The 26,528-nt window shown below is 45.5% G+C and overlaps 1 protein-coding gene across 5 annotated transcripts in view; it reads left to right on the forward strand.

The window, feature by feature from the left end:
- Positions 1–26,528, forward strand: part of Fam13c (family with sequence similarity 13 member C) — a 112,878-nt gene that overhangs the window by 15,046 nt on the left and 71,304 nt on the right. For all 5 annotated transcript variants that reach the window (XM_029542225.1, XM_021204574.2, XM_021204571.2 and 2 more), the window contains one exon: positions 23,707–23,825. In XM_029542225.1, coding sequence (XP_029398085.1) covers positions 23,707–23,825 — 119 coding nt within the window. The remainder of the gene's footprint in view (positions 1–23,706; positions 23,826–26,528) is intronic.

Consider the following 26,528-nt stretch of genomic DNA (forward strand, 5'->3'; position numbering starts at 1 on the left):
TGAGTTCCAGTCCTGACTTCCTTTGGTGATGAACAGCAATGTGGAAGTGTAAGCTGAATAAACCCTTTCCTCCCCAACTTGCTTCCTGGACATGGTGTTTTGTGCAGCAATAGAAACCCTGACTAAGAGCCTGGTATGGTGGTGCACGCCTTTAATCCCAGCACTCAGAAGGCAGAGGCAGGTGGATTTCTGAGTTTGAGGCCAGCCTGGTCTACAAAGTGAGTTTCAGGACAGCCAGGGCTACACAGATAAACCCTGTCTTGAAAAAACAAACAAACAAACAAACAAACAAAAAGAAACCCTGACTAAGACACATATCCTTTTCTCTCTTAGACCATAAGCTATGTGGGGAAACATGGTTTGGGTAAGGACCCCTATTGAGTGGCCCCCTGAAAAGCCAGGGTAACTGTTAGTAAAATTCCTTGATATGGTGGAAGTCAGAGCAAGGTGTGTTCTTCCTAAAGCCTGGTCCGGCTGGAACCCAGGGACAGATTGTCCCTGTTTAGAGTGTCGAATTCAATAAGCAAACACTCATCCCAAGAAGGGGAACTGACTCAAGGCATGGACCATCCCTCTGTGTTTTGTGAAAGATTAAAAGCTTCTGTTTTGAGTGCTGTAGAAGTCAGAACATCCACCCCCCACAACCCGAAGTGGGAAGATGAGGTTTGGATGGTAGAAGCAACTTCCTGGTGTTGGCGCTGCAAGCTGTCCAGAGGGCATTCATTTTTAGTGTCGGAAGATGGAGTCTTGTCTTCCTCACTTCTCACCATCTGGCACCAGGCTGCACCCCACCCGTATGGCCTCCCCTCTGGTGGCTATTTTAACAGAAGACAAAAAGTAGCAGGCTCGAAGGAGAGCTTTTCCGCAGTGAGCTATGGACTGCCAGCCTACCCCTAACCCACTTCCTTGAGGAGACCAGCTGTTTGGTCTGGCGTATATAAGCATCGGGTTTCTTCCATTTGGCTGCAGTTAGGTATGTTAAGAGGCTGGCACGCGATCCAGGTCTGTTTGTGATTTTTTTTTTTTTTTTTCGTTTTCATCCTTCTGCAGAAAGAAAAAAAAAAAAACCCTGTAAATACTTTGAGTCAAACAACCTATTAAATATTTACTGTATTTCTCTTTTTAGAAGACATAGTTCTTACTGGGATCGACACTAAATTAAGAGAAAGATAGTTTTCATTCTGTGCCGCTGTGTCCTGCCACCATAAACAACTAAGATGCCATCTTACAGTTTGACTGTTGTGAAAAGACACCATGACCAAGACAAGTCTTATAAGGACATTTCATTGGGAACTGGCTTACAGGTTCAGAGGTTCAGTCCATTATCATCAAGGCAGGAACATGGCAACATCCAGGTAGGCATGGGGCTGGCAGAGCTGAGAGTTCCACATCTTCATCTGAAGACTGCTAGCAGAATGCTGGCTTCTAGGCAGCTAGGATGAGGGGCTTACAGCCCACATCCACAGTGACACACTTCCTCCAGCAAGACCACACCCACTTCAACGAGGCCACACCTACCCCAACAAGGCCCCGCCTACTCTAATAGGGCCACGCCTACAAATAGTGCTACTCCCTGGGCCGAGCATATTCAAACCATCACAGATGCTATTTCCGTTTATGGATCTACCTTGAATGCAGGTCTTTTCTTCCTTCCTGAGTCAGTTGAGAACATGGACACACTGTGGTTCCTGCACTTGTCTGGGTCATTGACTTCACTCACAGCTTCTGTTAGCCGACTTTTCATCTATGATTTCACAGCACAGTGTAGATACTTCAATTCCTACCATGGTATAGGTTTCCCATCAGATCTTCCCCGGTCAGAAAGAAAAGTGGACCATTGATTTCTTAGTGTTCTTTCTTACAAGAGTAAGTAGAGTGGTGATTCAGTGAGGGGAGTGGAGCCCTGGCGAGTTGAGGGTTCTTGGAAGTGAGGTCAGCAGGGTTGGCGTTGGACTTCTCTGGTATCCTACCATGGCCCCTCAGCTTCATAAGTTTATCTTTTAATTAACTGCCTCCTAGGTGATGAATGAAGCGGATGAAATATATTTTTAGAAGGAATCTGGATGTCTATAAAGTAACGATCACTTTGGTATTTATTCTATTTTATTGTTACTTTGTGTCTAGCTATTGTATTGGCTTCTTACGCCTCTACCTCCCTTCCAACCCTATTCCACCCTGATCCCTTACAACCCCCGAGCACTAGGTAGGAGAGAGAGGAGGTTAGAGGGGGGAAGGAACATATATCTCTTTCAGCCAACAAAGCAGACTTCCTGCTGATTAGGGTTTTTGGGTTCCTTGGGAGCAAGTCCAATCTTTCTCACCAGGATTTCAAACTCCTTCTTGTCTCTTTGCTCATGAACATTTGACAAACTGCAGTAACAGGAACCAGGAGCAGCCGCCGCCACAGGCTCTCTCAGGGCTCTCCCATTTATACCCTCTCCAGAGCCCCCAGAATTAAACTCTCTGCAGCTGGCAAAGCTCACGCTCCTGCTTGTGCACGAGACAAATCATAATCACCTGCTGTGAAGCAGCCTCTTATCCCACACCGGGGATTATAAAAGAGATATTCACATAACTTGGTTTTTAGAGAAACCAAAATTCTAACTACATCACGTTTTCAGAAAAGATATATGCATTATGCTGAATGGGTTGAACCCTCAAACTGTGTGTCAAAATAAGCTCTTCCTTCTTGTGGCTCCTAGCCCGTGTATCACCTGATCAAAGAAGGAGCAGATACAGGAGTGGATGGATGTGGGCTCACACGCCTCCATATCCTTGGCTTTCTGTGTGACTTATGGAATCAAAGCCACTTCCTTACGTGCCTTTTCTATTTTCGTAAGATGAAGATGATCAAATTTCTCTTAAGAGGTTTTTGAGGATTAGAAGGTATTCAAGACAAAGCTCAGTGCTTGAGCACTTGTTTAATACCCAGAAAGCCCTGGGGGGTCCATCCCTACATGTTAAAAATAAAACAGGTAATGAGGGGCTGGAGAGATGGCTCAGTGGTTAAGAGCTCCGACTGCTCTTCTGAAGGTCATGAGTTCAAATCCCAGCAACCACATGATGGCTCACAACCATCCATAATGAGATCTGATGCACTCTTGTGGTGTGTCTGAAGACAGCTACAGTGTATTTACATATAATAAATAAATATTTAAAAAAACAGGTAACGATCTAAACCTACATGCTCAGCAACTTTTAGGAGTGGGGTACAAGTAGTTTGTTTATAGGATGCGTTATTTCCATTTGGATGAGTATATATTAAACCTAAGTAAATGAATACCTTGACTTAAACTAGACTACTAACCCAACCAACAGCCTGGAGCTTTAGTGATGTAAACCCACAAAGATGCACTTCTCCCATATGCTGTGTAGCCTTGGTTGATTGATGGGAGGGCCCTGTTCATAGAAGTTAGTCAATAAGCTCTGTTTAGAAAAACTGAGCACTTCCGGTTTTGAGTCTCAGAGAAAGCAGGATCTGGAGGTTACTGTGCTAACTAAAGTCCCAGGGCTACAGGGCTGCACAGAACCTGTGTTCTCTCCTAATTAATTATCCAGAGCTGGTCATGTGCTAGCCTGCTAATTATAACCCTGCAATGCGCTGGACCAGGAGGAGATGCTCTATACAGTGCCGTGGGGGACAGGGCATGACTGATGGCCAGTGGCACAAATGACTGTCACGTTGCTTATTCAGAAGAGCGACTAACCCAAGGAACACCATATTAATTGGCTTTTTTCCCCTTCTTCTGGTCCTTCAAAATACTGAAGTATTAATGATATTAATGGCAAAGACTAGAAGAGAAAAGATCACTAATCAGCATAGTTGTCATGTTATTGAAGTGGGAGCTCAGGTTTTCTGCAGCATTCCATCAATTAAGCATTCCCTTTATTCTGAGGAACAAGAAAATGAGGTCTAGTTTTAAATACTCTCCATGGCTAAGTGAAACGTTAGACCCCACGAATCTTGCTGTTTTATTTAGAGGGCAAAGAGTAGTCTTTCTAACTTGGGGCGTGCCAACTAACCTTTGGATTAAGGACAGCTGTGAGGTGTGTCACAACTTGGAAGCAGTCTAAAACTTGATATAAAAAGACTTCTAATAGGATGATTTGACCATCTGTATATTGGTGTAACATGGGAGCTGCGCTCCTACTTATCAACACGTGACAATCGGCACCCTCCCGTGCTTAGCGACATTGTCAAGAACAGATCTTCATTCTTTTGACGAGATAGAAGATAGTTTAGTTCGTGCTGACACAGCCTGTTCTGGAGCTAGGAAGAAAAGATGTTTATAAAGTCTGGACAGCAGAAAAATAATGAGCTGACATTTCGGGTAACTAAGAATTGCCAATCTAAACATTGTCAACCGTGGTTAGGTCGGGCGGTGCGATTATGCCCATTGCAAGCCTGCAGCGTGGGGCTCTGCTTTCCAGAAAGGTATAGTTGCCAGATTAAATACAGACTGGTCTACTAAATTTAAATTTCAGATAAGTAATACTTTTAGAATAAAAGTGGTCTAAATATTGAATGTTATGTACTTAATTAAACTTCTTAGCATAAACTCAGTGTTTTTCTGAAACGTGGATTCCTATATTTTATTTGCTAACTCTGGTGAACCTATCAGAAGTGACCTCTTCCTAGGCTTCCTAGGGTACATTTGTACAATTACACCTCTGTCACTCCAGACCTGTCAGAAGTCAGAATTTTCTTAGCAGGGATTGGAGAGATAGCTCAGTGGTTAAGAGCACTTGCTGCTCTTGCAGAGGACCCAACATTAGATCCTACCACCTATACTGTGCAGCTCACAATCTCCCGGAACTCCAGCTTCAGTAGATTTCACCGCCCTCTTCTGGCCTCTGGGGGTGCTGCACTCACATGCATATGCACATAAAATTAAACCTTTAAACAGTTTTTGAATATTTTTTGAGGATAAAGGTGATTTAATAAGGGGACTGTGTTAGGGTTTTATTGCTGGGAACAGACACCATGACCAAGGCAACTCTTAAAAAGATAAACATTTAGTTGGGGATGGATTACAGTTTCAGAGCTTCAATCCATTATCATCATGGTGGGAAGCAAGGCATCATGCAGACAGACATGGTGCTGGAGAAGTTTAGAGTTCTACATCTTGAGTTGAAGGCAAACGGGAGGAGACTGGCTTCTGGAGGCAGCCAGGAGGAGGCTCTCTCCACATTGAATGGAGCCTGAGCATAGGAGCCTCAAAGCCTACCCTTACAGTGCCACACTTCCTCCAGCAAGGCCTCACCTCCTCCAATAATGCCATACCACCTAACAGTGCTACTCCCCGTGGGCCAAGGCTATTCAAGCCACCACAGGAACACACTAGTTTGTGGAAATCAAGACTCGTCCCAGTATTTGTTTTCTCTCTAGGGTTTAAATCATATAAATACCCAGAGGAAAGTTGCTGACAGTCAGGTTGAGGGGGTCCCCAGAAGGGTTGAAACTCTTCACCCAGAGTTTTTGGACTATCCTTCTTACAGGCTCTGCCTTGCCTGGGTAGTGGCCATGATAACAAAATAAGTCTTCTTTCTTTCTATGTATGTATGTATGTATGTATCTATCTATCTATCTATCTGTGTGTATTGTGTGTGTATGTATGTTTCACCTATCTCTGTATCATCTGTGTATCTATCATCTATTTATCATATCATATCATATCATATCATATCCATCCATCCATCTTTGTTAAGAAGGCTGACTTCAATGAGCTACTTCTGTATTAAAATCATAAAAAGTGACACACTTTCTGCCCCAGAAAAATAGTACCATGTACTGTGCACTAATCCTACGGAAGATATGCAGCCATTCCAGTCTTGCTGGTTTGGAATCCTGCAGCTTTTTACTGAGGCTTGTGTTGCGTGTATACTCACACGTTGAGGACTGCTGAACTCTTTAACGTACCGTGTCCCATAGTTGCCTCTGGCACGGCTATCTTATCGATCCTCTGTGGTCATGGTTAGATTTGGCTTTCTCATCCTACAGGTCTTGACTTTGTCGGCAGTGAATGTTCTTGTCCTCCACGACCCTCCCAACTTCATTGCTTGATAAGCTGCCGTCACCACTAATGGAGCACAGGGGCTGGAGACTGGCCTTCCTCATGGTGCCCAGTCACATTGTTAGAACTGCTGGCTGGGTAATGGCAGGGGCCAGGGAAAGTTAGCAAAAGCTCACTCGGGTATCTGATTTGAAGGATGTTTAGCTGCAGCTAACATTAAACATCAGCAGGAAACTACTAAGAGTTCGAGCTAAGTCAGTCAACCAGCGTGGCCTAAGCGTTACAGTTGACCGTTTTAACTTGCTTTAATCTGGAAAATCCTGGCCTCCCCTTAAGAATTGAATGCCCGGGGATGTTATTGGCTGTTAGAGCTTATGGCTTCACAGAGGACACGGTTCCCTCCCACCCACTTCCTCCTGTAAGCTGTGCCTTCTGCCCTCCGGTGAAACTGACAGCTGACTCAGAAATGCCAACAGCCTAGCCACCCGGAGACCAAGATGGCTGGCTGTGAAGAACACGAGGTTTAAAGTAAAGCCCGAATTAGCTGAGTTCTACGTACAAAACGGGCAAAGGCTAAAAGATCTGGGGTTCTTTCCTTGTTGAGTCTTTACGACTACAGTTATTCATTAATGGACAATGAATGAGATTCACCATGCTATCTCCACATATGCACAGGCAGTACATTAATCACATCCCCTCTGCTCCGTCCTGGCATCTTTAGGCCTCTCCCTTCACTGTCTTCCTAGTGTCATCTTTGTTTTGCTTGTACACTTATGAGAAAAGTGTGACGTGTATCCCTCTGTGTGGCTTATTTCATTTAACATGATGTCTTTCAGCTTCGTCCACTTTCCCGCAAGGGACACGAATTTGTTTCCTGTTCTTATTTTCTGTACCCACTCATGTGCTCACGGGCACAAAGGCTCATTCCATCGCATGGCCATTATGAATAACACTTTAGTAAGTATGGCAAGTGCCTTTTTTAAAATTTCACTTAATTTGATTTAATTTTCTTTTATCTGATACATGCCCAGGAACTCTGACAGCTCTGATGACCTTTTCTTTTCTTTTCTTTTCTTTCTTTTCTTTTCTTTTCTTTTTTTTTTTTGTTTTCGAGACAGGGTTTCTCTGTGTAGCCCTGGCTGTCCTGGAACTCACTTTGTAGACCAGGCTGGCCTCGAACTCAGAAATCTCCCTGCCTCTGTCTCCCGAGTGCTGGGATTAAAGGCGTATGCTACCACACCCGGCTCTGATGACCTTTTCTACCCATGAGGAAAATTAATAGACAGCAATTCTCTCCACTAACCCCTCCCCTCCAAAAAAAACCAAAACAACCTCCCCAGTTGATTTCCTAAAGGTCTCATCCTTGTGCTAAACAAACAAACAAAACCCCCAAGTCAAAAAGCCCAACATCATGGGAAATTAGGAACCATTTCTGGTGGGAGAAGTGTCTGTAGGGACAAGGACACTTGATGGTTAGAGGAGTTGGTAAGCCATGTGCTGGGTAGGAATCCTGACGACTTCAGAGCTTGCTGTACTGTCAAGCCACTTAGAGCTGTGTGCAGGCCTGGGTGGTGCAGTGGCTAGCGCTGACAGTTTGATTACATTGATCAGAGCACTCCCTTGCGCATGTGCACTAGAGGTTTTTTTTTGCAGGTGGCAGCTTCCATAGGCTGGAGGTTGGCGTGGAATAAAAGAGAAGGAGGAAGAACTAAAATAAACTCTCTCTCCTTTCAAGGTGTTTGCCTGGAATGACTTCACAGTGATGAAAACGTCTGACGAGCGCATTGGTGGACTCAAAGTAGACTCAGGGTTGTCAGTCAGCATGAGGATGCCCCAGGCTCATGGTGGGCTAGTCAGAGGCTCTAGTTTCTGGGTGGCAGACACAGAATTCTGATTCCAAACATCATGGGGGTCTTTGTGGACTCCATTTAAAAAAAAAAAAAAAATTTTTTTTTTTTTTTTCAAAACTCAAAACTGGTAGCTACAATAATCCTTCAGTTTTATTCTACTTTCCGGGAATTGAACTCTCAGTATTTGGCTCAAGTCTTAGAAACGACACAACTGGAGCTTATGACGCCATCCGTTTATGGGATGCTCCGCCCCTTGAATACATTTTGCCGACTAATTGCTTTTGGAGTTGGTTTACCTTAACGTCTCTTCCTGTGGTCAAGGAGGAGGTAACTGATTTCTGATGCTCCATGCATGTCTGCATTTACCCCATCTTAACACTGGATGATGGTGGCTTCTTCTACACCGGGTGTCTATGTGCAGCCTCGTCTTGAGTGTCAGAAGCAATAACTCATTTAAGTCTCATAATGACCCCTGGAGGTCCATTGGCTCTTTTTGCCATTGAGGAAATGGAAGAGCACAGAGAATTCATTTGCTCCAGGCCGGAGCAATTGAATAAGAAGCTGAGAGGGGGAGGCAGGAGACGGTGACGTCTTTTCATCCTGGCAATTGCATTAAAAGCTGTCTTGGGCTGCTTGTTGATTTGGAGGGCATGTTAAACACACAAGGAGTTATCAATGCCCACAATAAATGGTCTCTACTGAGTCTGCACATGTCTAGAACCTTGGGGGATAAAGCCTGCCTGGACTCAGGAGTAGGGGAGTCTCCTTCCATCTCTAGAAGACTAGGTCTAATAAATAATGTGTTATTTATGTATACAGAAGGCCAGAAGAACGCATCACATCTCCTGGAACTGGACTTACAGTTGTGAGCCAGCATGTGGGTGCTAGGAATCAAGCCCTGGTCCTCTGGAATTGCAGCCAGTACTTTTAACCACTAAGCCATCTCTCTAGTTCCAAGGTCTAAATTTTTCTATGTGAAAAAGAGGTTTTGTTTGTTTGTTTTTATTTTTTTGGTTTTTTTTTGTTTTTAACTTGCTGTTACAGATACTTACTGTGAGGAAGTCAAGGCAGGAACTTTAAACAGCTAGTCACATCACATGTACAATGAAGAGCTTAGAGAAATGAGTGCAAGCATGCTCGCTTGCTTACCAGGGTCTCACTTTTAATAGAGAGATCCATTGTAGGTAGACTTCCTCAGACCTCCTTGTGTTTGTTGAGGAGAGATGGCGTGGGAATAGAGGGATACTGTGGTGTAATCAAAGACCCTTGTAGTATGCACATACTATGATTTGTCACTTTCTCTGTGACAATTCTGAGGCATTAAGGGGATACTTGTCTCTCAGGTACTAAGTGGAGTTTTATTGCTGTGAACAGACACCATGACCAAAGCAAGTCTTATAAAGGACAACATTTAACTGGGGCTGGATTACAGGTTCAGAGGTTCAGTCCAGTATCATCAAGGCCGGAGCATGGCAGCGTGCAGGCAGGCATGGTGCAGGAGGAGCTGATAGTTTTACATCTTCATCTGAAGGCTGCCAGGAGAAGACTGACTCCCATGTGGTTAGGAGCAGGGTCTTCAAGCCCACTCCCACAATGGCACACTTCCTCCAACAAAACCACACCTGCTCCAACAAGGCCACACCTCCAAATAGTGCCACTCCCTGGACCAAGCCTATTCAAACCATCACAGGTAGTAATGACCAGGGCAGTCCTGTTTAAGTGTGGTGCAGGAGCAGAAAGTAGCAAGATAAGTTTCTGCCTATTTCACACTGTGGTAATCCTGTCTGTCTTTATGCTTCTGGGAGCTGCTGTCCGGAGAAGCTCACACAGCTGATAACAGGTCGCTCGAGCTTAAGCGGTTTTGTTGAGGATGAAGAATGAAATCTGAAGTCATTGGTGACTAGGTAGACAGTGTGATCTTTAAGGTCTGACTTTCTTAAAATTACAGATGTAGATGACACAGTGCTCCGAGTATTAATGTACCACCAACTTGGGTCATTGTGGGATGGTAAACTGCAAAGATCATAGACATTAAAACTAGGTTTTTGAACTATCAGAACATCCCAATCTATCACTCCCCCCCCCCTTTACTATGACATCCGACATCTTTTTACAAGGTACCTTGAAACACTCTTGTCACCATGATGCAGAGAGATGCAGAGTCTCATGCTTGTGGCTGGGATGGGTGTAGACTCCGCCCAGGAAGAGAAAATGATACCCAGAGACATGGCCTTTCCCATCCTGTCTGGCGGGAGCAAAGTGTGTCCTTTTGCTTGTGTTTGGATCCCAGTGTGGCACCTCTGATGACCTGTCTGTGAAATGAGGGATGACCTACTTGTTCTTGTGGAGATTAAATGAGGTAATCCTTTTGAGCACTTACTGCAATGTGTGGTAGCTGGTAAGAGATCAATAGGTATTAGAATGTGAGCCAGGTACCATGGCTGTCAACATCCTACTATGTTGTCACTTCAGTGAGGATGGAAATGAAGATGTCTTTTCCTCCCTGGAAAATGCTGGTGTTCTTCCTGGCCATGGTGACAAGGACCATTAGAGAGATTGGTTTGGGCAAGGTTTGTGTTTCTTTTAGTCAGCACACATCACAGTGGACCCAGGTGTAAAGGAAGAGATGAGCTTAACTCTAGCATTTATACTTCTTTGACTTTACAGTCAATCGTACTCCAGCTTTGCTCCTGCAGTGAAAGGCAACCAGGTATCCAAGGTTTCACTTGTGACTGTAAGGTTCTCAGCTTGGTGATGTAAGATCATGAAGCTGTCTGCCCTGCTCAGGAAGTCTTTGTCCCTTAAATGATGGCTTCCCCTTGGCTTAGCATGCAATAAATTGGGCTTACTTTTCAGCTATTGAGCTGGGACTTCCTCCCCCAAAGATAGAGATCTGTATGAATGATAGAGGGTCACAGATATGGGGCCATATAGGCAAGTTCACCCAGTGGATCCAATTTATGCAGTAGAAGTTTCTTAGTGGAAAAAATGATGAGGAAGGAGGTTTCCAAAGCTGAGAGAATACACTGTGCATGAAGAGAGCACTGATGGGCATGCAAAGGGGTCCTGTCACATGTCTCTTGCCACATTTGGACTGTCATACATGGAGGAGAGGTGTGCCTGCAGCTGGACTGCAAACACCCCGTAGAGGCTGCACCATAAGGACCGTGGAGTCCATCTCTCCTACTTAGCTTCAGCCACCAGCTTGAGAAGCCAATTTTTATCAGAGGGAGCATCAGCTGAGGGGTTGAATCCATCAGAGCGGCTTGTGGGCATTTCCGTGGAGGCAGTTCCCTTGACTGTTGACTGATGCGTGAGGATTCAGCTTGCTGTGCTGGTACCATCCCAGAGCAGGTGGTCCGGGGTTACATATGTGAGCACGGTCCACAGGGAGCCAGGCTGTAGGCAGCATCCTTCATGGTTGCATGAACCACAGAGCAAGGCAACGAGACAAATCCTTCACGGCTCCTGTCTTTGTTCCTACTTGAGTTCCTGATCTGATTTCCCAAGGTGATGGATTGTGACCGATGATAAACCCGAGTAAACCCACTCCACAGTTGCTTTTTGGCCATGGCATTTATCACAGCAACAGGAGAGAGAACTAGGTCACCATCCAAGAGTGGCTTCTTGTCCAGGATCTTTTCGGACACTTCCCAAGTCTGAGCCTTACTTTAAGAGGAGGTGTCTTTGGAAACCCTCCATACACAGAGAGCATAGCTCTCCTATTTTGGCCACCATGCTTCAGATTTATGCACAGATAATTTCTCATAGGGGAAAAAAATATCAGGCCCCTCCCCCACCATACAGAGAAGAAGAAAAGGCCAATGTTGGCTTTCCCACCCTCCTTGTCAGGACATGGGGCACCTTGGATTTGGTCACCTGCCCCATTCTTGGCTACAGGATGTATAGCTCATAGAAGGGAGTTCTGGGGTGGAGCCCATGCAGCAGTTAGTGAGATCTGAGTGGACACGGTGGTTATAGTATATAGTGTAAGCATTGTACAGTGGTGAATTACTAGTTATTAATCACGTGGTCTCATTTTAAAACAGGTTTAAGTTCAAATACATGTGTATATATGTACATACATATGCACATATATACACACATATATATACACACATATACACACACCACATATATATATATACATATACATATACACACATATACACACACATATATATACACATATATACATATACACATATACATACACATATACACACATATATACATACACACATATACAAACATACATACTCACACACATATATACATACATATAAATATATATACACATACACACATGCATATATACGTGTGTGTATATACACACACACACACACACACACATACACACACCCATAAGAATGTTTTGCCTGTATGTATGTTGACGTACCATTTATGTATGTCTGGTGCCTGTGGAGGTCAGAGCAGGCCATTGGGTCCCTTAGAACTGGAATTACAGAGAGGTATGAGCTGCCATTTGTGTGCTGGGAACCGAACCCAGACCATCTGGAAGAACAGCCAGCAATGCTCTTATCCAATAAGCCATCTCTCCAGCCCATGTTCTTATATTTTAGTAGCATTTAAATTGAGATGCCTTCTACAGTAAATGTAGTGCGGCTTGATAACAAACATTTAATTGACTTTTTAAAAGAAAAACCAACCGTGGCCTCAGAGCAGCAGCTTGGGCTTGGTACTCAGGGCTGTAGTGGAGCCCCCAGCTGGGTCAGCACTGAGCTCATTTTAGGGGCTTCCTGAGTCAAAGCCTTGGAAGCTGGTTCTCCAGCCCAAGTAATCTCTTTTCTTTCTCTTTCTCTTTCTTTCTTTCTTTCTTTCTTTCTTTCTTTCTTTCTTTCTTTCTTTCTTTCTTTCTTCCTTCCTTCCTTCCTTCCTTCCTTCCTTCCNTCTTTCTCTCTTTCTCTCTTTCTCTCTTTCTCTCTTTCTCTCTCTTTCTTTCTTTTTCCTTTCTTTCTTTCTTTTTCTCTCTTTCTCTCTTTCTCTCTTCCTTTCTTTTTCCTTCCTTCCTTCCTTCCTTCCTCCCTCCCTCCCTCCCTTCCTCCCCTGCTCCCTCTCTCCCTCCCTCCCTTCCTTCCTTTCTTTCTTTTGACACATTCTCTCTTTATTAAATCATTTAGTTTTTTCTTATCATTTCAAGTGAAGACTCTAGACCCTTCTTTCATGACATCGTTTTGAGACTGCAACTGTGTTCATTATGGTTCTTGTTCCTGTGATAAAAGGAATGTAAGGACGGTCTAGACAGTCATGGAGTCAGGCCCACGAGGCAGCCAGCCACATGGGATCCGCAGGCAGGGAGCCCAGAGAATGAGTGTCGCGCTCTCTTTCCCTTTCCCTTTTATCCGCTCCAGCCTGTTAGTGCTGCTGTATGGATCCAGGTCAGTCTTCCCACCTCTGCTACCCGAGCCTAGGTCATCCCTCACAGGAGGACTTAGGGATGGTCTGATGGTCTCCTTTGCAATTCTGAAGCCTGCCAAGTTGGTAGTCAGTATGAACCATAATCGATTCATGGTTTTTGTTTTATTTTTTAAAAAGTCAGGGTCTTTTTATTAATATTTTTAAACTTTTTTGAGATTTAAGTTTTTAATTTGTATTTAATATGCATAGGTGTCTAGCCTGTGTGCATTCTGTGTATCGAATGCGTGTGCTGCCTGCAGAGGCTAAAAAAATTAATATTAGAGTTACTGAGTATTGAGAGGGTTTTAAACTACTATATAGGTTCTGGGAATTGAGCCCAGACTTCTGGAAGAGCAGTCGCTGCTCTTAATCACTGAGCTATCGTCTCTCTGGACCCTGTTAACGAATTTTAACCAAAAGGAAAAAAAATGACTCTCAAAACTGTGTCCTACTAAATTATTCATGTCCAAAATTCATCAGCAAATAGTTACTGGGTATCTGTTACAGATCTTATGGAGAACAAGCCCTTCGAGGAAGGGACCCTTGTGAAGCTTCCGTTTCTACACGTGTCTGTTGGTTGGCAGTGGCAAACCACCAGCGGAGAGTGTGAAACATCGTTACCACAAGGCCAGACCTACTCTGACAAGGCCAACAGTGATGGGCGAGTTTGCAAGCTTCCCTCTCATAGATTCACTTCTGTTATTCTCGGTATCACTGACCTGGTGTGGTTCTGTCCCCTTTAACCATCCACCAGCTCTAAGCCCCGTGGAAATGAGTTTGAAGCATGGCCTATACGTTAGAAATACTGGGCACCTTCATCCCATCTGTGGGTGCTATGTTGAGTGGTGTGCTGTGGTATGTTCCTGCTTTCTCTCATTTTGGCTGCTGTGTTTCTGACGTACAGCCTTCCTGGAAGAAGAGGCAGGACAATTAATATTTAGATCTCATAATTTTTCTTAGGCTTTCCTCCAACCCACATCAAGAGCTCCTCCTGGGCTGGGGAGAGGGCTCAGTCAGGAAAATGTTTCCCATGCAAGCATATAGACATGACTTTGGATTTGGGCAGAAAGCCGAGCATGGCAGTGAGCCTGTAATCCTAGTTCTTTAGAGACAGAGACAGGCAGATCCTGGAGCCATGCTGGTCAGTCAGCCTTGCCTAAGAGCAAATACATAAGAACCAAACTCAACAATTAAGGTGGAGATAAATTGAGGAAAACACTTGATATCAACCTCTTGTCTCTAGTCTCTACATGTGTCCTGGTTTGAATATGCTTGGCCAAGGGAGTGGCACTATTAGGAGGTGTGGCCTTGTTATAGTAGTATGTCACTGTGGGTGTGGGCTTTGAGACCCAACTCCTAGCTGCCTGGAAGCCAGTCTTCTCCTAGCAGCCTTCAGATGAGGATGTAGAACTCTCGGCTCCTCCTGCAGCAGGCCTGCCTGGACACTGCCATGCTCCCACCTTAGTGATAATGGACTGAACCTCTGAACCTGTAAGCGAGCCTCAATGAAATGTCCTTATAAGAGTGGTCTTGGTCATAGTGTCTGTTCACAGCAATTGAAACCCAAACTTAGACAGCATGCATCCTCTTACAGGCTTGGGAACTTTTATCCACTCGGGTATCTTGGTGACCCAGCATACAGCTCTTGCATAGAAGACCCTTATTTGGAATAGTTCAGTCCACTGTGTCTTCTCATCTTTGGAAGCAAAAGCTCTGTACATTGTGCTTGTGTCTGAGAAGCGCATCAGCTGGCTTTGGATCAGTCTAATGAAAGACCGGACGCAAACTTCTTTAAAAGTAAATAGAGGGGACTTTAGCTCTTAGCTTTTGACATTCACAATCCAGGATTGGGCCACAGTGGTGGCCTTGTACTTGACTCTGCTAATAGAAGTGGGGATTGGTACATGGCAGCTAGAATTTATGCAGGGGTATCTGGTCCCCATGTCTTAAGGTTTTATTGCTACGAACAGACACCACGGCCAAGGCAACTCTTATAAGGACAACATTTAATATGGGCTGGCTTCCAGGTTCAGAGGTTCAGTCCATTATCATGGCAGGAAGCATGGCAGCATCCAGGCAGGCATGGTGATGGAGAAAGAGCGGAGAGTTCTGTGTCTTGATCTGCAAGCAGTAGAAAGAGACTGTGTGCCACGCTGTGTTGGTGTATTTTTTTCTTATCTTTTCTTTTTATGACTATTTTTTTGGGTTTTAATATCTCTCACCCTTCCAACCCTTATTCCACCTTAGTCCCTTCCATGCCCCTTTTCCCCAACACTCGGTGGAAGAGACAGAGGGTTAGAGAGAAAGGGGCAGTAGATCTCTAGGCTTCTTCCTGCTGATTAGAGTTGTTGGGTTCCTTGGAGCAAGGCCAGTCTTTGTAGGCAGGGCATCTCCTCTCTTTGCTTATGGCCACTTGACAAACCGCAATGACGGCGGCCAGGAGCCGCTGCCTCCTCTTCTCCGGGGTACCTCCAGGCCCTCTTGGAGCTCTGACATTTATTCCTTGCCCAGAGTCCCCAGAACTCCAAACATAATCTCCCTGCAGCTAGCAAAAATCACGCCCTCCTAGAGCATGAGCCGATCAGAGTTAACGGCTGTGGACAAACTGACACAGTTCCGTATCCCACACCTGGGATTAAAACAAAAACTTAGGCATATCACATAACTGGTTTTTTTAAGAAACCAAAAATCTCACTACAACACTGGGCCGGGCTTGAGCAAAGGAGAGTTCAAAGCCCGGCCCCACAGTGACACAGTTCCTCCAATAAGGACACACCTACTCCAACAAAGCCACACCTCCAATAGTACCACTCCCTATGGGCCAAACCTTAAAACTCGTGAGTCTATGGGGTCACACCTATTCAAACCACCCGCACCTAATGATTTTGGAACTTCCTGCTCCTCCCAGGACTGTCACCATGGTGACCAAGCTCTTACCCATAGCCAAAGCGGCTATAAGACTCAACTGGGAAACTGGATGTAGAAGCCACTGCATGTGGGCTCCTGTTTTGTGCTGTTTTGTAGACAGTAGACTTTTAAGAAACTTGTTCCCAAAGCCTTAAATCTTGAGGAATGCTAAAGAGGAAGTATTGTTCCCTTGACATTAAGGACTGGGCAACTCAATAAAGATTATGAAGTCCTAACTGCAGGTAAAGTTTGCGATTTTAGGATTGCTGCTGGTTTCAACGTTGGTTCTTATGAGATATCATAGCATCCTTTCCTGGTCAGAATCACCCTTCTTACAATCAGTTTATGTTCAATTTGTGAGTCCAGTGCGTACCATCTCATATCTGCTGCTATTTCTTCTCATCGCATGTCTGGTCCCTGAAGTAATATGGTTTCCCAGTCTGTTGAGATCTCCATACAATGAAAGAAGCGAGCACACGTGCAGAGAGAGAGAGAGACAGAGACAGAGAGACAGAGAGAGACAGAGAGAGTCAGAGAGAGACACACAGAGAGACAGAGACACATAGAGACAGAGAGATACACAGAGAGACAGAGACACAACACAGAGAGACAGAGACAGACAAGAGAGCAGAGACACTGAGAGACAAAGAGACTGACAGAGAAACAAACAGACCTGTTGCTAAGCCCAGGGAGAATTGAAAGCATCCTTAAAGGGGCAGCTTGGGCCTACTTGCTGGTTGATCATGCTTCTCTTCCAATCCACAATGACTGGACCCATGGAAAGCTAGACACACATCTCTTGATCAAGGAGCTTGTTAGCGGCCCAGTGCCGAAGGCTGTGAACCCTTGCTTGATGCCCTGTTTTGTTCGACTCTTGGAGGGAGCTTAATGTTACACAAGCAAATTGAAGGCCAGCAGATTTAACTATGCTCAGAAATGTCTGAGAAAATTCCTGGTTTGAATTTTACGAGACCATCATCCCTAAAACTTTAAAAAAAAAAAATAATTATAAGGCAGAAAGAAAAAACCCACTGGAAAAAAAATGCATACTTGACAAACACCCAAGTGCTCTCACCTAAAACCATCCTTGACAAGTTAGGCTAACGCAGAGATGCCGCTGGAAGAGTCTGCATTTTGCCAGTGCTAATGGCTATGTTTGGTAGTTTATTTTTTCAGAAGAACAAGCCGTTCAAGGCCTTGCCTGAGGCCAGGCTTTCCCAGGGTCAGTCCAGCTGCAGCACACTAGAAGGTGTGGGTGGAGAGAGAGATGCCCTGTAAAGAGGTCTATTGCCTGGATGCGTGCTTTGCCAAGCTCTGGAGCACTCTCAAGTGCAGGGAAGACAGATCGGACACTCTGCTTTCATGTACTAGTGTGGGAGGCCATTGTGGAAAGCTGTCTCCTTGGCATGAGTGGCATGGCCGTTGCCCTCTGGAACTATTAGCAGCTGTGATTAATAGCCAGAGACCTGCACAAAATTGAGCTTGTTAGCTTTCCAGTGTGGGGTGGGGGTGGGGTGAGGGGTTCACCAGGCTTTTGACCCCTTCCTGAAGATCTATAAGCAGTTTATGGTTGCTTGGGAGTAGGGGCTCATGAGACCCTGCCCTTCCATAAGGATTTATCATTAGGGACAATTTGCTACTGGGGAGGGACTCATTAGCCTCTTATCAAGTTTTTCTATGGATAGTTTAATGATTGCTCTACAAAGCGGCTCCGAAATTCCCCCAGAATTGTAATCAACTAATGGATTACTAATGGAAGGGTTCATGAAGCCCCTGTCAGAGTTACTATTGCTACAGTAAGACTATTGTTACAGCATGACCAAAACACCAGGAGGAGGAAAGGGCTAATTTCACTCACAGTTCCATATTACAGTTCATCATCAAAGGAAGTCAGGACAGGAACTCACACAGAGCAGGAACCCTGGAGGCAGGAGCTGATAACAGAGGCCTTGGAGGGGTGCTGCTTACTGGCTTGCTCCCCATGGTTTTCTCAATCTGCTTTCTTATAGAACCCAGGGCCACCAGCCCAGGGATGGTACCACGAACAATGAGCTAAGCGCTTCCGAATTGGTTGTTAATTGAAAAACAAATGCCTTACAGCTGGATCTCATGGTAGCATTTCTTCAAGGGAGGCTCCTTCCTCTCTCATAACTCTAGCTCACATCAAGTTGACACACAAAACCAATGCAGCCCCCATATGCTTATATTTTTGGATGTTTGATAACCCCTTTGTGGAACTTTTTGGGAAGGATTGGGAGGTCTGCCCTTATTGAAGGAGGTGTGTCACTGGGGGGATGGGCTTCGAGGGTTTAAAAGCCCACGTTCGGCCCAGTCTCTTTACCTTTCCCTACTTTGTTGCAACTTGTTGATCAGATGTAAGCTTTCATCCCCTGCTTCACATCTGCCTGCCACCATCCTCTCTGCGATGATGATGATGATGATGGATTGTCCTGGTTAGAGTTTTACTGCTGTGAAGAGACACCCGTGATGGAGGCAACTCTTGGAAGGACAACATTTCATTGGGGCTGGCTTGCAGGTTCGGAGGTTCAGTCCATTGTCATCACGGCAGGAAGCATGGCAGCACACTAGGGGAGCAGTGAGTTCTCTCTACATCTCCATCAGAGACCGCCCAGAAGGAGACTGTCTTCTGCAGGCTGCAAGGAGGAGACTTGATTCCACAGTGGGCGGATCCTGAGCACAGAAGACCTCAAAGTCCCGCCTACACAGCGATTCCCTTCCTCGAACAAGGCCACACCTCCTCCAATGAGGTCACACTTCCCAATAGTGACATTCATTCCCTGTGGCCAAGCATTCAGGCACATGAATCTATGGGGCACGGACTACTTGACAGAACTCTTCTCGAATGGAAAACTTTATGTTGGATCATGGTTTTATTAGCATTTTTTCCACCCACCGTCTCTCAGCCCCACAAACCTGGACAGAGCACCATGGCAGCGGGACCTTCACAGCAGTAGATGCAGGAGCTAGAGACTGCTCTGCATTTCTTAGCAGACAGGAGCACGGAGGATACAACCTGGAAGCAGCCAGGAATAATACACTCTCAAGACTCCCAGCGACCCATCTCTGTCAGCTAAATTCCACATCCTTAATTGCCCATGCCTGTCTCCTGGAATAGCGCCACCAGCTGGACATCAAGTACCCAATGCAAGAGTCCACGAGGAACGTTTCTGCTCTATAATTTTTCTGCTCATTCCAAGCTCCTCTGCGGGCAAGAGGCAGGAAGGTGTAAGTTCCTGGAAAGAGGCAGCCAGACCGGGAGTAGTTCTTTGTCAAAATACCCAAGGGAGCTAATTCTTGCCTCCCACTCCATTTCCTCTGAGATGTTCACTGAAGACTTTTTCTTACAATTCTCTCCCCACTTCAGAGCCCCTGTGCCATTCCGTCGTCGTATGGGTCAGAGATGGAAAACAAGTATGGTAGCCGCATACAATCCATCGACTACCAGCAGGCCAGCTGAGCCCACACGGGGGGGGTGGGGTGGGGGGGGGAATGGATCATTGAAAGATGGCGAGACCAACTCTGGATCAGGATTAGGGCGATTGGGACTAAAGTATGGGCTCTGTAGCTCAGCCAAGTAACACGGAGTGGTCCAGTTTTATTTTGAATTAAGCACTGAATTGACTTTATGGTCTCTCTTAATGAAAACCACTTTAAATAATACAGTTTTTCTTAATAAGAAACTATATAATTTCAGTGATCTGAGGCCTGTTAAGTTACAAGCTGTATTTGTTACTAGTTTAGTAGGTGAACAGAAATGTCTACTCTCATGGGAACAGTCTTATAAATGTCAGGTGTATATCACCTTTTGCATAAAAGGCCATTGTCCTAGCTTGGGTAGGTCTCGTCTTGTCTCGTCTCTCCTCTCCTCGTTTCTCCTCCTTCTCTTTTCTTTTCTTTTCTTTTCTTTTCTTTTCTTTTCTTTTCTTTTCTTTTCTTTTCTTTTCTTTTCTTTTTTCTCTTCTCTTCTCTTCTCTTCTCTNTTTCTTTTCTTTTCTTTTCTTTTCTTTTCTTTTCTTTTCTTTTCTTTTCTTTTCTTTTCTTTTTTCTCTTCTCTTCTCTTCTCTTCTCTTTTCCTTCCTTCCTTCCTTCCTTCCTTCCTTCCTTCCTTCCTTCCTTCCTTCCTTCCCTCCTCCTCCTTCTTCTTCCTCTCTCTCTTCTCTCTCTTTCTCTTTCTCCCTCTCTCTCTTCCTTTCTTTCTCCTCTCTCTCCTCTCCCTCTCCACTCTCATTTTTCTCATTGCAGAAGATGGAGAAATTAAAGCCCATTCTTAGATTTTAAATGAGGTAATGTAGGTATGAAAAGGTGCCTTGCTTACTTGAGGAAGTCAGTAAATGTGACATTCACACTGGATTTAGAAAGTAGATGTAGCTGGGCCGTGGTGGTACACGCCTTTAATACCAGCACTGGGGAGTCAAAGGGAGACAGATCTCTGTGTTCAAGGCCAGCCTGGTTTACAGAGCGAGTTCCACTACAGCCAGGGCTATATAGTGAAACTTTGTCTCGATACAAGCAAACAAACAAACAAGCAAGCAAACAAAAAGAAAGTAGGGTATGTACATCCTCTATATGTCTCTCTATATGTCCTTTAGAAACCTATTTAGTAAATAGACAAGAGCTGGGGGGCCATTTATACAGAAGAGGAGCATAATATGCGATCACACCTCATGGTTATGCATAGAAGAGCTTTGCTTTATTGTTGAAGTAATGATGAGGGAATCAGTTCTTTTAAAGATACAACTAAAGAATTTGTTCTCTAAGCTATTTTTTTAAAAAAAGAATCGGGTCATTTTTTTCATAGCAATGCCCCATTTTTGTAATCTTTCTTCCTGTGTGTGTTTGTGTTCATAAGTGCTGTGTCTGAGGTCTCAGGTGTGCGAGGTCAGATGACAACCTCAGTTATCCGTCTATCAGGTATGCGAGGTCAGATGACAACCTCAGTTATCCGTCTTTGCCTTCCTCCTCGTGTGAGGCGGGCTCTCTTGTTGTTTTGTGTACGCCAGGCTAGCAGCACACCTGCTTCCTGGGATGTTCCTGTGTCTGCCCATCTTGCCATAGCTGCCTTAGGTTAAAGACACATGCTACCATGCCTGGCTTTCTGTAGGGGTACAAAGCTAGGTTCTCATGCTTTGTTCCATCACACCAGTGAGGCTAGACGTGACACACTCGAGGGGTGAAATGGAGGGCTGATGAAGATGCTTAATGCAGGAAAAGATGTTGGATGCAGGACTGCCCCCTGACCAGATGACAGGAAGACAGACAAAGAGGAGAGAGAGCAGTTGAAGGCTGAGACAGAAGGTTTGGGTCAGCCCAGCAGGGTCTACATAACAAGACCATATCTCAGAACCGCCACAACAAGGCAAAAAAAGGTATTTAAAATATTGTTGGTATTCTGATACTTGCATAGAAATGTGAAACAAGGGTTGGACAAAATAATTTTTTGTTGTTGTTGGAATCTCTTAGCATCGGTTTCAGATCGCCTTTTTAATCAGACATAGCGTTTTCTCCTGTAGTTACCTCTAGTCGTTTGAAAGGCACTGAAGGATCCTAGTCACATCCTAATACCCTTGTGAGGTTGCAAAGTCGATCCCTGTGTTACCGACAAGGGGACTGAGGCCTAGGTCGTTTGTGTAGCTTGGTCTAAGGTCACACGCTGAGCTAGTAGCAAGCAGCGCTCCTTTTTCTTGAAAGCCACTGGGTTCGAGAAACGTTTGCCAATATTTTGAGTATCTATAGACATTTCTGGAGGCAGCTACTGAGTCTGGAGAGGGAATACAAATAAAACTTTGCCTAGCGAGGGTCTTCCTGCCTGGATCTGGACCCTTGGAAGGGTAAAGAGAGTCTCTTGGTTCCCTTTATTTATTCCTCTCCCTTAGCCTTCTCCCTTGATTCTCATTATTTATTCCTCTCCCTTAGCCTTCTCCCTTGATTCTCTTTATTTATTCCTCTTCCTTAGCTTTCTCCCTCTCCTTTTTCTTTTTTAAATTAAATTAAATTTTTTATTTATTCACCTTACATTCTGCTCACTGCCCCATCCTGGTTACCCACTCCCACAAACCTTCCCCCATCCCTCCTTCTCTTCTCCTCTGAGCATGTGCTCCCCTCTCACTCCCCCCGGGTATCTCTCCTACCCTGGCACTTCAAGTCTCTGTGGGGCGAGGCACATCTTTCCACCCTGAGGCCAGACACAGCAGCCCAGCTAGAAGAGCATATCCCACACACAGACAACAGCTTTTGGGATAACCCCTGCTCCAGTTGTTCAGGACCCACATGAAGACCAAGCTGCACATCTGCTACATATATGGGGGAGACCTAGGTCTAGCCTGGGTATGTTCTTTGATTGGTAGTTCAGACTCTGAGAGCCCCAAGGGTCCAGATTAGTTGACTCTGTTGTTCTTTTTATGAAGTTCCTATCCCCTTTGGGGCCCACAGTCCTTCCTCCTATTCTTCCATAAGAATGCCCCAGCTCCATCCACTGTTTGGGTGTGGGTGTGTGCATCTGTCTGAGTCAGCTGCTAGGTGGAGCTTCTTAGAGGTCTGTCCCACCTCTTATAGGGTGACAATCATACAGTTTTCCTGTTAGAGGACTCTGGTGACTATGTAGCCATTCTAGGTTATTCTAATATTTTGGAAAAATGACTTATAGGAGACTTGACCTAAGATGGCTCTAACCCATCACTCTGGTAGAGGCTAGGTCTCTCTCGCCATTGATATATCCTGCAGAGACAAATGCAATGTCACCCCCACATCCCACACAATTTGACTGTATTTATTGGTCATCTGAAATAATTGAATCGCTCATGGATTTTCATCTTAGTACCTCACTCAGTGGGTGCAGAGGTACCATTTCATTCTGAGAGGAATTGGCCACAGGCTTGTCACAGCTTAAAGATGACAGGAGTTCAACTGTTGATCCTGGATCTTCCATTTCTCTTGGAAATTGGGTTCTGTGTGGGTGCTACGTAAGCTGATGGGCATAGTTACATAGGCGGCAGTGGAGAGAGCATGCACCCGGTGCACATGCATACCTACATGTAGGTCAAGGACTCCCAAAACACAGGAATCTCTAAAGAGCATATTTTAACTCTTTAACACTCTATGCCTCTGTGTATGCATGCACACTTGAGGGCAGCTGCCTTTGGAACCTAGAATGGTGGGATTCCTCTGGGCCTGGAGCTACAGACAGTCATGAGCTGCCAGTGTGGGTGCTGGGAATCGAACTCACATCCTCTGCAAGAAGAATACGAACTCCTAACTGTTGAGGCATCTCTCTTGTCCCTACTACATAATTTTTAATGCCTAAAAAAATAAACTTTTATTCTTGGAAGTGGTATCCCTTCCCCTCTTTCCAAACCTCAGGTCATCAATTGAGTGGGAGGAAATAATATCTATTAAATTTGGTCATTGGACTGTCTCCTTGCCTCTTTCCCTGACCTGAGCCCAGCCCAGAGGTAGCGCCTCAGACAGCTCATCTGTAGGATGACTTTTTTGTCTTGTAGGAGACAGAGCACGTGGTATCCAGCCAGTCAGAGTGCCAGGGCAGAGCAGGAACACCGGCTCATGAAAGTCCACAGAGCAGCATCTTCAGGTGCCAGGAAACGGTGCGACTTCAACCAAGGTGAGTGAGCCTTTGTTCAGAAGCAACACGGCACCTCTGGTTTGCTTCCTAGATGCGCTGACCTGAATGCTTGCCATCAGCATGCTGGTCAAAGATTCCTGACTTTGTTGGCTTTCCTCACAGTTGGAGAAGCTACTTAAAGGGGCCTTGAAGGGAAGCCCATTGCATGAAAGAGAGAGGTGCAGGGCCTTCCTCATCTTCTGTTTGAAGATCGCAAGTCCCGAGATTCAGGGAGGATAGGGTGGAAGGTCTGTTTGTGGAGGAGAATTTGTGTAACCCATTGTTTTATGGCTAAGAAAATCCAGTGCTCATTTGCGATCTCTTGTCGATCCCTACGTTTGATGGTGGTATTGGAATCCACACCATGCCAGTTGCTTTTGACTGAGATCTCATTAGGGCTCTGTGGGCTCAGAGGTCAGTTGCATGGAGGACCCAAGCCTGAGAGATGCTAAGGAAGTTTCCTTAGCCTGGTCCTACACAAATAAAAAACTGAGCTGGAGCGAGCACCTCCAGCGCGTGATCCTGGCAGGACAGGTGTAGTGTCTGTGTCGACCTAAGTGTTGTCGAGTGACCTCAGTCCAGAAGCATCCCAGGACTGGCTTCGGCCCCACTAGACCGCCTTGGAGAGAGCTCCGAATCCAGAGCCAGGATATGGGTGGAAAGCTGCCTGCAGAAGGTTGGCATGGCCCTCTGACAGGACCTTGGCATGGCAGCTGTCTATGGAAAGTCTCTTCTGGAAATAAACAGAAGGAAGGATTCAACGGCTTGTTCTGTGAGCCGTCTTGTAGCACTGTGCTCTTGGATCACAGTAGCCCTCACTCAGGGGACAGGGAGTGCTCTGCTTCTGAGCGTGACCTTTAGGATTTTGTTTTTGAAGGCAGTGCAGTCTGAGTCATAAAGAGAACACAGCCTGGGCCCAACATGCTAAATTTAGGAGCATAGAGCCCCGAAAGGGATGGTCCACTCTTAGAAGTGGCGTCATGGCCGCCATTTGACTCTGCTGTGGTTGGAGTGGGGAATTTCTCCCATAGGTTTATATGTTTGAACCCTGGTTACCTCTAGGAAGGTGGGTCACTAAGGGGGGGTCCTAAGACTTTAGGGACTGTACCCCACTCTCTGTCTTCTCTGTGCTTTCTGACTGCGCATGCAACAGGACTGCCAGTCTCGAGTTCTCGTCACTAGGCTTTTCCCGCCATGATGACCTTTGTCCCTTAAACAGTGACCCAAAGCAAGTCTTCCTGCTGCATGTTGCTTTTGCAGGGATGCCCCTTCCTTCCGGGTCATTGCCTATCTTAGAGGTTGCTTGACCTCAGGAACTCACAGTTGGATGCTATGTTATTTCCTCACTGATGAGGAGTCTGTTCCTCCTGTTGGAGGCCTTATTCTAACAGACCTTTATTCATCTGGGCTTGACTCTGTCATGCAGTGACCATCTTGTCTGCCTTCCCACTCCAACAGCCCGATGAAGGGTGTTCTCAGCCAGAATAAGGTCAGCCCATTCCCATGCATACTTCAGAACAGCACGGAACAAACCAAACCAACCAATCCCAATGCTAAAGCATGCATGCTTGCATATGGAACATGGGGTGTGGTCTTTTGGGTGTGGGCATTCAGCAGAGGCTGATGGGGAAATGGCCTTAGCCAGCTAAGCTTCTCCAGCTCAGCAAACTGAAAACCGTGTTATGTCGTGCGTGTGGTTGGGATGCTAACTGGGAATCTTACTGTGGTCAGAAAAATGGATGAGGGTGTCTGGTGATCACTTGTGCATGACCCACTAAGAAAAGGTATGAACCTGGACGGGTCCAGGAGAGACCGATAGAGCAGGAGTTCTGAATTATTGGGGTTGGTGAGTTGTGCTTTAGTGGACTCTCAGAGGTGATGATTGAAAAAAATACATCATATGGGCTAGAGAAGTGGATCAGTGGTTAAGAGCACTGACTACTCTTCCAGAGGTCCTGAGTTCAATTCCCAGCGCCCACATGGTCGTTCACAACCATCTGTAATGAGATCTGATGCCCTCTTCTGGTGTGTCTGAAGACAGGGTACTCATATACATGAAATAAATAGAACAAATCTTTTTAAAAAAAGAAAAAAAACATGATATACACCCGTGTATATGTGTATAAGACTTTGGAAAGTTCTCAGACTATTAACTGTGAGGAAAACCAGGCGTCGAGTCAGCAGTAGCCTGCAGCGGTCCTCAGCGCCTTCTGGTGAGCAATCCTCCAGAGATCCCTGCCCTCCATCCTCCTAGCCTCTGTGCCTGACTTTCTCCTTTCCACAGGACCTAGCTTTCTGAGCTCATAGCATTCCAGGATAGTCTGTGTGCTGTGCTGCTGACGACGGCAATCACCGGGCCTTGTGCTGAGTCACAGGTCATGAGTGATGTCATGCCAGTTAAGACTAGTTCTGTTGGGTTTCCTAGCTAGATTAGGCTGGCAGCATTCAACTGTGGAGTCATTGACCACAACCGTGGGGTTATTACCCAGGGACAGTCTCAGGGAACTTTTTAAAACCTCAAAATATTACAGGGATCATGTAATGGGATGAGCAGGTGAGATGAGATCTCTGGGTAAATATATCTTTGAGTCTGAGAGCTCTCACATTCCTCACAGCAGGCCCTGTGGTATCAGCACAGCACATGGCTAGGCTCAGGCATATGTGGCGGCTCCTCCTCCTCCTCCTCCTCCTCCTCCTCCTCCT

Source organism: Mus pahari, chromosome 9, assembly GCF_900095145.1.
Source record: "Mus pahari chromosome 9, PAHARI_EIJ_v1.1, whole genome shotgun sequence".
Taxonomy (NCBI): domain Eukaryota; kingdom Metazoa; phylum Chordata; class Mammalia; order Rodentia; family Muridae; genus Mus; species Mus pahari.